The following is a 14,589-nucleotide window of genomic DNA, read 5'->3' as shown; positions in this document are numbered from 1 at the left end:
AATCATAATAAAGCAGGCAGATGATAATCACATCAGTATTTTAAACAATGATACCATATGTCTTTTTCCCCCCTCCTCCTCGCACGCGTTTTTCTCTACAATATTATCAACTATACTTGCGAGGAGAAAAGAAGAATTACTTATGGCATCATTGGTAAACAACTGTTTAAATGTGTCACAACAACGAGGGTAGTGATTAAATAATATACATCTTCTTCTATCAATCATGAACGTTATCATTCCCGCCTTTATTATTCAATATTAATATAATAATATTAGATGGGGATAGTCGATAGAGAACTGAATAAAATGCCTAAAATAACGTCGCCTTCTGTCTGGATTTCTGAAAATGGAGGCCTAGGAATTTGGAAAATACTTACCGGATGAGAAACAGATGGTTTGTCGGATTTGTCGATATAAATGTGCCTTTAGTCCCCTGTCTAGAATTACACGCCACTCATTATCCTCATCTCATAAAGTATGGATATTCATCTATAAAATCAATTTAACGATGAATACATCAAGTCAGACTTTAACTCTGATTTCACAAGGATGCTTATTGTATGTAATATAACCTTATCCATTGCTAATCATCTACGTTCAAAAAATTTATGGAGAAATACAAGGGTAAACATATCCCTTCCCGAGGAACCATCATTAAATTAATGGAGGATGTTGTTACTGATGTCATTTATAGAAATACATATAAAATGTTTTGAGTCATCCACACCAAATGACGATCAAGTTATCAGTAAAAAGTATTTACGAATATCGAAATGGAACTCTGAATTTTGTACTATCTCACAGTAAGTATTCAATTTTTTTTTAAATCTAACCATAAAATATGATTCTATTTTAGCTAAACATATCAAGAATTATGATACACAACTCAGTAAAGGGCAAAAACAACTGCTTAAATGGTCACAACAACGGGGGTAGTAGCTTTGGATGGTTTGCAACAAGTTTGTCTGAGACTACTTACTTCGTTTTAAGACTTGGGTATGATAATTAGGTTTTCCAATATTACATAGTCATTAAATATTACTTTTTTATCCCTTAAGGCTTAGCTATGGTTGATGGGCTCCAAGAAATGGTGTTCAGAAAACTCATAAAAGGCAAAAATAACTGTTTAAATGGTCACAACAACGAGGGTAGTTACATTGGGTGTTGCATTATAATTAACAATTGTGTATATCCTTCATGATAATAGTATGTTGTTATATAAGCATACCTTAATAACGGGGGAAAATATTTTTTGATGCTCTTAATAAGGAGTAATATCGCCGGACATTACTACATAATTAGCTTTTGCTCTAAATCTTTAAGATGAATTTATTTCTAACATTTTTTTATTAATATATTTATTGTCTAATTTTATGATTTTGACATTTACTTTATTATTAATAATTAGTTAGATCTCATCGGTAGAGATATATCTATCCTGTGCACAATTGTATATAGCAACTTCCACATGAAGAAGAGGGGTGATTATCTTTTTGATTAAACTCCACGTCTCGCTTGTGTATTGCAACCTAAAGTTATGACATATTTAACTGAATTCCGATGTTAGAACAAGAAAAAATTATCTGGATCAATCTATTATTTCAATATTCTTTATTTATAATTTATTATTATTAATAGTTATATGATTTTAATTGTTTAATTTTGTATATTTAACTTAAATGTTTAATGGTTTATTTTTAGTATGTAGATTATATTTCATTAAAGCCTTCTTTTTTAAACTTTGAGCTTCAAATATATTTCAAATACTCTACTTTGTCGTTTCATTAGCTATTATTCTGAGAATAAGGTTCATAATGAATTACAATTTCATGGAGTGTGACGTTTTCAAATCTACTGTAACGGATAAAAACGTCAAAGTCAATTATACGTAGTATATCTTCATTAAACATTTTGCTAATAAATACATTCGTTATACCCTCAAAAATCATAATAAAGCAGGCAGATGATAATCACATCAGTATTTTAAACAATGATACCATATGTCTTTTTTTCCCCCTCCTCCTCGCACGTTCTGAACATAATTTATACACACGTAACAGAGGAACAACAATAAAACCAAACTCCCACTGCAACATTACACGTATTAAATTGGCTACGCGATATAATAATTTAGACATGAGAGATGTTCGGGAATTTTGATTGTATAGAATATAGAGCACGTTTGAAATTTTTGAACTAAACTTATTAATTAGTTAACTTTCAAGTTTCATAAATTAATAGTACTTAATAATTATAATTTATAACCATTTAGAAAAAAAAAACTTTACGAACACTAAATGCAATAAGTTTTATTTACATAAATTATTTTAATTTTTGTAGACAGAGCCTGTACAAATATTCCAAGCCCTGCTTTTAATATTGAGGCCCTTGTAAATTCTAAGCCACTGATATGTCGTATCTCCTATAAAAGAGAGGTGGGTCGTCAAAAACGATGTTAAACGACAATAAGGAAGAGTCAGTCAAAAGGTGACGTCAACGATGTTTCAAGAAAATGATAATGGATTTGTAATATTTTTTTAAAAGCAGTAAGCAATTTTAATCCCTCAGAATGACTGTAAGATATTTTCTAAAAAGTGAAATAAACACCTGTTTTAATATACTTAGAGTGGATTCATACTTTGCCGTTAGTTGCGATGTTCTTCATCTGTTAGTTATAATTAATTTTAAGAACTTTTTTAAATCAAATAGCTCCAGGCTTGGATATTATGCCATAGTTTAAAAGAAAAGTAAATATTTGTGAGGTTGTGTTCAAGGGTCCTTGCCAAACTTTGATATAAACAAACCCATTAAAAATAATAATCAAGATGAAAAAAATTGCAAAAAGTCGTGGAAATAAATGAATTCATTCTAAAGGCGGAGGCGATAAAGTCGCAATTTATCAAAATTCACATAAGAATTGAAGAAGAAAACTCAAGATAATTTAATAAAAAAAAGTAGAAAGAATAGATGATTTCTATAACAATCCAATCAAATTGTTTATTAGAAGTGTGAAGATTTTATTTTTTCGTGGTTGGGGTGGATTAAAGGATATGGATGGCCCTTTTCATTTTCCCAAAAAATGATAAAATAAATCTTTTGAATTATTTTTAATTTAATGTAAGAATGTTGTTGTTTCATGATTTTTTTTAAAAAGGTCAATGGTTTTTGGGTCCGTTTTACAAGACTTTTCATATTTAATTTAATGGTTTTTTTTATTTTTAAAAATTAATATTTTAAGTACTTCCATGAATTCATTTTTATAGAATAGGTATATTTTATTTTTACAGAAGGTCTTCATTTACGTTTATTATAGTCACTGCTTACGTAATTCAAAATTTCTTAATGACACCCCATTGTTAATACCTCAATAGCACCGGCACACAACAATTACCCCACTTTCTAAATGAGTTATGATCATTATCTCCATCACAAGTAGGACTGCAAATTCTTCGTTTAAAATGATTCAGCTGTAGATACACACATAACACAAAATCAAATCTATTTCTTACATTCAAAAATAAGGGTTGCTTGCCTTTGGAAATGATTTTTTGTATCACTCATCAAGGCTTAGACGTTGTCGATGTTCTATTTCTTCCCGGCCCAAAATAATATGCCTGACGAAGATGATTAACTACATAAATATTTTTTTTTATTTTAACATTTGAGTGTTTAAGCGTTTGTTTTAAAGAGATGAAAATGGATTGTGTTTTTTTTCCTACTTTAAAAATCAGTTCAATTTCTATATCACATTTACAACAAGTATGGGATATCTATAATTAATAAAAATAATGGTAATTATAATAATAAAACGTTATAGGTAGTTATAATCAAAAGATTTTTTGTGTACAGAGCTAAGTCATTTTTTTTCTTAGAACAGAAAATTAAAAAATTCTACGACTGGATAAATAAAAAAAATATAAAAAGACTGAAATTGGAGAATCTTCTTCACTAATTGTAAGTTTGCGAGAATAAGAAAGAAAGAAATATTATAATACATCATTCATTATAATCAATAATATCTTCAATGTCTACATACCTCACCCTAACCTGTAAAAATAAAAGCATACATCGTCAGTGTGTAGAAGAGGAGGAAGAGGGCAATTAGGTAGAAATGTGGCTGGTATAGAAAGAGCAGCTTCAGAGGAGATTTTGTTCAGTTTTCGCACAGAATTCACACTTTTAAGAGGATAACATTTTTTCTAGAAAGGAGAAAAAGTTTTAAAATAAGGGAGGGGAGTACAAGAGGGAGGGTTGCAAGGGTAAGAAGTGAACTCTAAATGTGTGTAGTGGTCCTTATAATATTATTATTATTTACTATTGTTTTGAAACCATCAAAATATCATCAGCATAACTTAATGATAAAAAAAAATAATTTGTACTTTTATTTTCCGATATTTTTTTTTAACTCGAATAATATCATTAGCAGTAAACGTTTGTATGAAATAATAACTATTCTGTATAATTAATGAATTATTAAATCTGCCAATCAACATACTCAAAGAATCGAATAAATATGACATGAATATATATGTATACTATAAGGATATATATATATACATATATAGTATAGATAATAAGTTGAACATGTATATAATTAAATATATATATATAGGTATAATGATAATAATAAAAATATATATGTTCTTTCTTTAAGTATTTTTTTTTCTTTTTTTCCCCAAGGAGAAGAATACAAACAAACAAATAAACATTATCATTCTCATCGATTCATTGTGATTTTTCTTTCTTTCTACACTTTTAAGAAGACAAAATAAAGAACATTGGGAAATAAGTAGGGCATAATAATACAATATAAAGATTGGCACTTTTTATTAGATTTTCTAAGTTACTTTTGTAATTTTTTTTGTGTATAGCGATTCTCTAAAAAAATATGCTGTGTAAAGAATCAGATTTTTTTATCTTAAAATAAGAAAGAAAATAAGGGGATGGGGAAAGTGGCCTTTTTTGGTTTTGAATGAATAATAAAAAAGATGCAAAAAACGCAACAAAAATATATATTAAAAAAAGTCACGATAACAGAGTTCAGCTTTGCTTGCGAAATATGACAATTTCAAAATAATAGTTATAATAGTAGTAGTAGTAGTAGTAGTTTTTGTAATAATAATAATAATGATTATTTGCTGTCTTTATTAATCCCAGAGGAAGGAGTCGTAGAAGACGAGGTTGTTCCCCCTGTTGATGAAGGTGAATTAAGATTGGCTGTGGATGTGATAATAGCTTTCGCTTGTTGAACTGGAGTAGGAGTGGAACGAAGAGCTACGGAAACAGGGGCTCCATCTGAGGTACGTACAGCCATTGAAACTGGCTGGCCTAAAGCAGCTGAAACTTGGTTAAGTATTTGCTGACTACTTGCAACCGATGAGGCTGCAACTTTTATGTGTCCTCCTTGAACTGAACCACGTCCAGATGACGCTGCTACAACTTGAATAGTCTGAGGATTGCGCCCAGTAGAGGATGCAGGAATAACACGTGCTTGGATGGGTTGTCCTTGTCCCTGTTTAGTCAGAACTGCATGAGGCGTTGCTCCTTTTAAAATTTGCTGAACAGTCACGGCTTGGTGGGGAACATTTTTCTGTACTATAAGCTGCGTAGGGAGTCCTTTTCCCCCACCAATAGCGACTCGTTGAGGTTGTCCTGACGATGGCCCTCCAGTAGAAGAGGTCCCTGCTCCTACCGTCTTTCTTTGAAGCAATTGTTGTTGCAACAGTTTCATCTGCATTTGTTGTCCACGAGCAAGAGCGGCCTTGACATGAGGAACTGACTGAACAGGAATTGTGACTTGACCTCCTTGACCGATGGCAGATACAGTCTTAACTAAAGTGGCGACTGACTGTCCCCCACCTCCTTCTTGAACTTTAATACCAGCTTGAGCAAAAAGTTGAGCAGCAGTGACATTGCCAGGGATTTGAACTTTCCCAGTAGCCTGAAGTTGTTGCTGTTTAGCCACCAATATTTTCATATCCTGCTCCGTCATGGCTCGAACATTAGTCGTTTTGGAGCCTCCAGCAGTAGCAGTCGTCAATTGTCGGATCTGTGGGTTTTTGGATAGATTTCCAGCTTGAGTAACAACTGTCATTCCCGCAGCCTGGAGTGTTCCACTAGGAGCCATTGCTACAGATACCTTTGACCCTAAAGAATTTACTCCAGTTACCCCTCCAACACTCTGGTGTTGTTGCATTCTTAATTTTTGTGCAGCACTTAGTTCAGATTTGCTATTATTAAGAATTGCTTGTTGTCGAAGAAGATTCACTTGGTGGGGTGTGAGAGGCCTACCTGCAACTGCTCCACCTTGACTTATCACTTTTTGAGCTGCCTGAAGACGATTGAAACTTGCCAGAGTAACCACTGTTGAAGGACTTGTTACTACCACCGTGGCATTACTACTTCTTACCATTTCTTGCAATTGTTGTTGCTGCTGTTGTTGTTGTTGCTGCTGCTGTTGAACTCGAGCAACTGCTGCAGTTTGAGCAGCAGATACTCCTTGAGGATGCTGACTAATACCAACTACAACAGTCTGTTGTTGCTGTCCAGAAGAGGCTGAACCTTGAGCGTTGACAACACGGGCTGCTGTTGCAGCAGCAGACTGCTGAGCTGCATTAGCTGCTGCTTGAGCGGATGCAATGCGCTGCTGTGTTAAATCGTGTTGTTGTTGCTGTTGGGACTTTTGTTTTTCCCTTTGAAGACGATCTGCACGATTTTGCGCAACAATTATCGGATTAAAAGGAAGGTCATAAGTAATTCCAGACTCTGCTAGAACCGCTGCATGCTTGGGATTCTTTTGAGTTGGATTAACAAGCAAGGGCTTCGCTGTAGGAGTTCGTTTGTTCGCAACTGATTTGATATTTTCAAAACGAGAACGATATAATAGTGTCCATTTATTGTTACTATCTTGTAAATAAAGTTGCGATGTTTTCATGGGTCTATTATTATTTGATGATGATGATTTTGAAGGCATCATCTTAAGAAGGTTTTTGCTCTTCTTAGATTTTTTTGATGAACTTAGGGGACTCGAACCGTTATTGACAACATTGGAAGGTGTTGATGAAATGGAAGGTGGGATGATGTCGTAAAGAATACGACCTTCCTCCCTTGGGACAATTATAGACTCATATCGATTTTTACATTGTCTAGGACCACGATATATTCGACTCACAGAATTAACCATATCCGCGACCATGTCCCAATTGGGCGTGTGGCCAGGATGTAGAACTGTGAGATTTAACGGTAATTCTAGAAGATCTTCAACTGCTTGGTGAAGAGCCCAATCTTCTTGAATTAACCATTCTGGAGTATTTTCAGCTTCAACTTGTGTACGAGGCAATGGCGTGCGAATTCCTGCAACAGCTGAATTGACTGGAGTAGTACTACTGGATGTATTATTGGCGGACACTCCTGACGATCCATGCGATATACTGACTGAAGTTCCGCTACGAAATTTATTTATACGCATATCCTTACGAGCCTTTAACAAAGCAGGAGTAGGTCGATCAAAAAGTGATCTCGGAGCATGAGCTGAAGATTCATCTTTTTTCATTTTGGGTTTTATTTCGGGTAGACCTGAATCCGCTCCTCCAGAAATCCCTGCTTCAAATGATGTTCTCTTAAGGGATTCTTTCTTAACGTATACTGGAGGAAGTTCATGATCTTCCATTACACGATCAGTCGCGTACCAAAAAGAAAGATGGAATTCAATGAGATCATTATTATTGATGATTCCTTCAATAGCAGGAGCAGTTCCATTAGTGGGAGAAGGAGCTGGCCAAAGAGGCATAGGCTGTCCAGTAGAGCCATACCAGGCCCTGTTTGCGTCATCTACACTATAAGTAAGCATAGTCATTGTCTCCAGCTTGTTAACCTCTTCTTCAAATTCCATCAACTTAGTATGATGTCGTTTTTCCCACTCAATGCGATTTCTCAATGAAAAATCATCGGACTCTTCATAAAAACGAGGCAAATAACAACAATCAGAACTCGATTGCTTAACCATTCCGAATCTAATGGGGTATATATAATGACCATTAATATAAAAGGTTAGTATAGTAAAATACTTTTTTTTCATTGACATTAATTAAACAAAAAATACACTAGTGCCCACAAAAAAATCTTATATTGATAAATGTTTCAATCTACCTTTCAATGGGCTTCAGGTTATCAAATATTTTGTGAGTAGAAATGTCAAGATGGCTAATGATTTCTTGAAAGGACGAACTATCTACACAACCAGGGTCCAGCTCAGCTAGGTCTACAACTATTGATTTGATTATATCATTAGAATCGTTTGATGACCATAATCTATCTAAAGTTAGAGAGTTAGGTTCATGATTGTCGGTGTCAACTCTAAAATGTGGCAATTCTTTCGATAGCATCTGAAACGAAGTTATAAAATGAAACAATACTATGTATTAATAAAATATGACCCTAATGATAGAGTACAGTGATATCACTTCACTGAAGGACTTTAAATCCGACAATGATGCTGAGAAACGAACTAAGAGATTAAAATTTCCTTTCATAATCGCATGGAAATATAATTTGATTTAAAAAATAAATAATGTCTTACCCTTAATTTCTCTCTAGATCTTGACTCTTCATCTAAAGCAATGTTTTGATGATTGAGAGTCCCATTTTCCCGCAGATTAGTAGAAAATAAATCCTCGATAGTAGAACAAGATATTTCAGGACTGTCACAAGAAATTTCAAGATCTGCTGCAATTTTCTTTTGCACAGATTTTCTCGAAATACTTTCTTCCACTGACCCTTTACATAAGAGTCTATGAATTACAACACCAGGAGAGCGAGTAATTCCTTGTACCCATGGATTTGACCTGAATCCGTCATGATCCCAACTTGAATCATACAGAACAATATTTTTGATATTTAAAGATGATACATTAAGTCCAATAGCACTTGTTCGAGTGGATGTAAGTAAAATAAATACATCAGACATATTATAAGAGAGTAAACTTTCAGAGTTGCATTCAAAGGAATTCTCAGGCTCTAAAACAGTGTAGGAATAAAACTTGTGTCTTAGATAGATCTGTATTAAGTCCCTCATTTCCTTAACTTCACAAAATATAGCCACATGTTCCTTTCTTTTGACTGCATCTATTATTATTTCATTCAGCTTATTCAATTTTGCGGAGGGCGGGAGGTTCCATATGAGTTGACTTCGATAAGAAATTAAATTTGGTTTTTCATTGACGGAATGTAATAAGCGAGTGTTCAAATCATTATCTAAAACTGAACGAGGAACACTTTGGGGAAATAGGATAACTGGAGATGTGTAGCATAAGATTTTTGAAATAATGGTACTTTCAGAATGAATTTGCTTGAAGGCGACATTCGATGCATTAACTAAAGATCGTAGGCCTTGAGTTTGATATCGAAAATGATTTTTATCTTTAATCCGAGATTCTGCTCCCTCAAAAGCAGTCACACAATTAACGAGCCCCATACCACGGAACATAGATTTACAGGGTCTCATGGATGTAACTATCGTTAAAATATCAACGAGGTCTTTACCATACAAAGGTAGTCCCATGCAGCGTCGCTCATTAAATGTTGCAATAACCCTCAAGGACTCTTTATGAAAAGCCCCAAGAGAGCTGGGAACACTATTTGAAGAGTTTGATGGAGGTAGAAATGCCTTACTATTAACAGTAGATTTTAGAGATTTTATAACTGAAGCTGAAAGTAATATATGTGGACTACTGCTATTAGTGCTTGAAAAAGAATTTTGAGAAGTTCTAGTAGAGGATGAATTACAAGAATTACTGGATGTTTGGAACTCTAGTGTCAATCTTCCACTTGGAACACTTGGAGGCAAGTTTAAAGAATCAGACTTAAGTGGTAACTCTTCAATGAGGGATTTAGATGCTCTAGACTTTCGAATTCTATCACTTATTATAACGGTAAGAGTCGTTTCATGGGTAAAGAATACAAAATTCATAGAATTCAAGTCAACATTTTTGAAGGGATCATACTGAATTGCAGATTCGATGAGCTTAGGGACTGAAGGTTGAATTAAAGGGAAGCAAATAGGACTTTGTGGCCTTCCTTCACAAACGAGAGATGGATGATCACATATTAACCGTAGTTTTTTAAGAACATTTGATACTGCGACAGGATCGCCTGTTTGTAGAGTAGATCGAGTATCAGAAGTAGCCAAGAAGTCATCGTATAAACGACGTTGCTTAGGCATCATTTCCAGTATATACACTTTTTCCTCAGGTAACGGCAGTTGTCTTTCAACCTGAGATCGTGTTCTCCTTAGAAGGAATGGACTAATAATAGCATGTAATTTCTTGACTGTTTCGGCGTATTCTTCAGTTCCTTCAACAAATGTCCTAGATTCAATTTCTTGATGCAATGCATAAGTCTTGGGTTGCAGCAAGTAGAGAATATTCCACAAATCGATAGGATTAGAAGGTAAATGCCCATCTAACACAGAGAGTCTAAGGTGACTTTTTAAATCAAGTATAGATGTCATTTGACTAACACGTCCAAGATTTTGGGCTTCATGTAAAATTAAATAATTCCAAAATCGTTTCAAGAAGTGATGTGAATCGCCAAAAAATACTCTATAAGATGTCAATATAATTTGATTAGACCTCCAACATTTTCTAAGAGATCTTCTAAGATTTTCAGAGCCATCATATTTTTGAACATTCAAAGAAGGACACCACCTCTTTAATGTACTTGACCAGCTTGACATTGAAGATACTGGTGTAATTATTAAATGTGGCTTCCTACACATATCGCTAGAAGACAACCACGAAAGAAAAGCGACGATCATTATTTTTCTCCCTAATCCTGGTTCATCGGCTATGGCTCCACTAATTTTACTCTTATGCATAGATATAAGCCAATCAACACCAATTCTTTGATAATCTCTCAAATCTCCACGAATAAAAGGTATTACCTTTTGATGCGGAACTTCGAGTTGACGAAGTGAAGACTTGAGGGGTTTATGTCGATCTGCTTCTTCAGCTAACGTTTGAATATCACGGATTCGTAAATTATTAATTGAGTTCGATGTATCATTTTTAGATAGGAGAGAGTCTAATGATATCTCCAATGAATTGCCACTTTCAGGAGGTGTCATAAGCTCAAGCTCATCACCCTCGTCTTCAGAAGAGGTTGCTTCATCTGATGATGAGAATTCAGCTTGTTCATCTTGAATTAATTGATCGTATAGATCCAGGTACTCGGATAATACACCAGGATAATCTGATCTTAATATCTGAGATAAAGGTGTCTGTGAGTCTGATAACAGTTTTGTGAGTTCCACTTCATGGCCACTTTTAGAACAACAAAATAACTTATTTTTTTCTTCCTCTTGACGTTGTTCATATAGTTCTTGTTCTAATATCGTGGATTCATCATCATCATCTGATGTTGACGATGAATAAATTTCCTTAGTATCATCATCATCTTCATCATCCGTATTGACACCATTTTCACTCATTAGCTCACAATTATTATCTTTGCTTGATCCTTCCACAGGAAAGTCATCTCTCTGATGTTTTTCTTCAGATTGTGTAACGTAAGCCAATTGTTGTTCCAGCATTTGATGCTGCATAATCCGTTGTTGCCGTCTAAGTTTTACTTCAGATAACTGAGAAATTCGTATCCAAAAGGACCTTACTTCACTAGCAATAAAACTAGCAATGCGCCTGATGCGAAATTCTTCATTTTCTTTGAGTAACTGACGTTTGGCCTGCAACTTTTCAACGTATTCCTTGGCTGAGTATGCTAGCATTTTAGCTGCTGCTTTTTTCCACTTTTTTTCTTGATGGAAATCTGCTGCCATCCACTGCATTTCATTCAATAAAGAGTCCCAATGCACCCGTGGCCTATGCCTTTCAACAACTTTAGGAAGTCTTTTACTAGACCAAAGTCCTTCACGAATTAAATCTTGAACACGCTTAATGACCCATGTTTCTTGCTTGCATTTATCCACCAACTGTTCCTTAGTGAAACGAACTAGACGAGGAAAGGTGGAGTCTTGTGTGGCCATGTAGGGAGTGGTGCGTAGAAGATTCTCTCCATACTTGACAGGGGAAAGGAAATTGGCTTTAGGCTGGTAGGTTGGACGTCGTCGTATTTTAGGTGAAGGGATGAGAGTCGGCGAAGCTCCCGTTCTTAGTGGAGAAGGAACTGAGGGCTCTGCTTGCTGTTGCCCCATCTCTAGCTCCAGCTCTGGAGAAGGGATGGGAGGAGCATCCTTCTCAACTCGAAGGAGAACAGACTCTGGAGCCTTCCTTGACTTCAGATATTGATGGAAGGGTTCAGAAGAAGAGGTGAGGCTGTGGAGCTCCAGCATATGCGTTCGATAAGAAGAGATGAGGCTTTCCAGTCGAGACTGACGCTCCAAATACAGTTCACGCCGATGCTCTTCCTCCTCATCTTCCATTTCTTCGAGCTTTAATCTCTTTCTGACCGGTCCCGAAGATGGAGGACGACCCGTTGGAGAACGAACTTCTTCACGCGAATCCTCGTTCATCTTTGTTATCTCTTTTGAGTCGCCTTTATCTATAGGGATTCATCATTACTATTTACTTGGGATCCATTAGCCTCAACACGGGATCCACATCCCTTCAAGAAGATGAATCCTAGAAAACAAAACAAAAATCCGTCAGCGCCTCAAGAGTAAGGAAAAAAGCCGCGAGGAGAAATCCATTAATATCAACAATACTCAGGGACTGATCTCCTTATCACTCCTTTAATGAAGAAGATGAGTACCTCGGAAAATGATGTAACCAATTGGGGGAACTCCCCAATCACCAATTAATTCGTAAAATGACTATGAGTAATCCCGAGAATAAAGGGGGATCTTCCTTTTCATTAGATATATTTTTCTTTCCTTTCCTTCTTCTTTTTTCCTTTTCTTTCTTCTTCTATCTAGCAATGCTCCAAGCTGCTCATTGCTCACTGCTCAGCAAGACTCAAGTGATAGTCGATAGAATAGTCAAAGCGGGAAATTCAAAATTACAACTAGATAATTTTATTCCACTTTTTTAACATTTATTTTCATTATGTAGTTCCTTATCAAATTAACAACTCACTGATATCTAATGATCAAATTTTCAATCGCTATTGACTTCATAGGAAGCTAAAATGGGGACACATCTCCCTAAGGCAAATCATAATAGAGGACGCTTCCTTTTTAAAACCAGTGGCGGCCTCTATCGTACGCTTTATTATTCCTTCCCTCCCCCTTCATAGTATTTGGATATAAACTTTACATTGATTACAATACATACTGAAATCATACTCCGTTATTCTATAATAATGATTTAAGTAAGATCCTAATTCCAAACCATAGTTATCTCTAGTGTTATTTTGTAGAGGTATTTATTCCGCTGTATAAAAAAATATCTTGACCATTTGTGATAAAACGGCGGATATAAATATAATTTACACAATAATATAGTGACATTGAATCCTTTAAAGAAGAATTTGAAATATGATAGTTATGTTCGAAATTATAAAGTAAATATCTATACAAGAAATGAGTTATTGGTAAATATAAGGGATAAGAGGTTGAGAGAGACAAAGAGGCATATCAAAATGAATAAAGACAGAAGATTGGAAGGGGAAAGGAACCTTTGTTTGCGTCAGAGAGACGTCATAAATAACCCAATAATACTATCAAGTTGTAGCTAGAATGATGGTTCAGACTCTGTTTTTATCGACTTAAGTTGACGTCAGCTGTTGTTGAAGGATTTATGTTATATTTATGTATACTTTTTTTTATATTTCTTGTTTAAAAAAATATAAAAGTATGTATATCATAATTCATACAATGGGGTAACACAATAGTTGATGTGAATGCACGCGATACCAGCGCCCTCAAGGAATCTGTACTTATCTATGGTCCAGAGACGCTTAGGTACTTTCCTCCAATAATAATAATAAAAACACTAACCAAGGGGGGGGAGAGTACGCTATATTAAGTAGGGAGGAAGTCTGCTGCGTTTTGTTTCGGAATTATAACGAAATCCTATAAATATTAATTGTATTTTTAGAATTATTGTTGTGTTATAGTATAATATACTTTAGACTATAAGTCCACTTATTTCTGTATGGCTATAACGTATAAGCTACAATTTTCTTGAATTATTATCAATTCTGTCATATATCATTTTTTTTTTTTTTTTGTATTTTATTAAATGATAAATACCATCAGTACTTGGTAATACACTTTGCAATTGTTCTATGAATTAATACTCTAGATCACTGAACTAATTATTAATAACTCATAAAATTGTCGTATAAAGTTAATTTAATCATATACTTAATCTTTAGTTTAACTATTTTGTACTTAAAATCATTTTAGTATTTTTTTATTTGATTGTATTATGTAATTAATTCAACAATAGTGAAGTAGTGATGAAATTTCTGGATCAAACAATTCCGTTTGGGGATTAAAAACTTGTTTTTTTCAAACAGCTGGTCTATTGCGCAATGTTGTAATTTTCTCTCCTGTTTACGTAAGATCAAAGGTTAATAACAACAGATAACAAATAAAAAAATATGATGGATTCTTATTTTCACTGACGTCAT

The 14,589-nt window shown here is 34.5% G+C and overlaps 1 protein-coding gene and 2 long non-coding RNA genes across 4 annotated transcripts; 1 reads left to right on the top strand and 2 right to left on the bottom strand.

Moving 5' to 3' along the window:
- Positions 1–200: 200 nt before the first annotated feature.
- Positions 201–1,377, top strand: LOC139905322 (uncharacterized). Of its 2 annotated transcripts, XR_011779983.1 has the most exons (3): positions 201–806; positions 860–999; positions 1,062–1,377. It is a non-coding gene; the product is annotated as an uncharacterized lncRNA (long non-coding RNA). The 2 variants fall into 2 exon arrangements; XR_011779982.1 differs by having other exon boundaries at positions 201–999.
- Positions 1,378–3,630: 2,253 nt separating this feature from the next.
- On the bottom strand, positions 3,631–4,313 carry LOC139905320 (uncharacterized). Its single transcript, XR_011779980.1, has 2 exons — positions 4,040–4,313; positions 3,631–3,951 (listed from the first exon to the last, which is right to left on the bottom strand). It is a non-coding gene; the product is annotated as an uncharacterized lncRNA (long non-coding RNA).
- A 686-nt stretch (positions 4,314–4,999) lies between these two features.
- On the bottom strand, positions 5,000–13,183 carry LOC121117477 (helicase domino). Its single transcript, XM_040711929.2, has 4 exons — positions 12,766–13,183; positions 8,582–12,635; positions 8,152–8,387; positions 5,000–8,015 (listed from the first exon to the last, which is right to left on the bottom strand). The coding sequence occupies exons 2-4, from the start codon at positions 12,524–12,526 to the stop codon at positions 5,135–5,137; spliced, it is 7,062 nt and encodes a 2,353-aa protein (XP_040567863.1). The 5' UTR covers positions 12,527–12,635; positions 12,766–13,183; the 3' UTR covers positions 5,000–5,134.
- Between the last annotated feature and the right edge of the window lie 1,406 nt (positions 13,184–14,589).

This window comes from Lepeophtheirus salmonis, chromosome 1 (assembly GCF_016086655.4).
Source record: "Lepeophtheirus salmonis chromosome 1, UVic_Lsal_1.4, whole genome shotgun sequence".
NCBI lineage: Eukaryota > Metazoa > Arthropoda > Copepoda > Siphonostomatoida > Caligidae > Lepeophtheirus > Lepeophtheirus salmonis.
This window is presented reverse-complemented; position numbering and strand designations above follow the sequence as displayed.

Excerpts from the sequence above, each read along its gene's own strand:
- LOC121117477 (XM_040711929.2), bottom strand. The coding sequence starts at position 12,526 with ATGAACGAGGATTCGCGTGAAGAAGTTCGTTCTCCAACGGGTCGTCCT. Across the intron at positions 8,388-8,581 it reads GATCTAGAGAGAAATTAAGG|ATGCTATCGAAAGAATTGCC; the intron begins GTAAGACATTAT and ends ACTTCGTTTCAG. Across the intron at positions 8,016-8,151 it reads AACCTGAAGCCCATTGAAAG|ATTCGGAATGGTTAAGCAAT; the intron begins GTAGATTGAAAC and ends ATACCCCATTAG.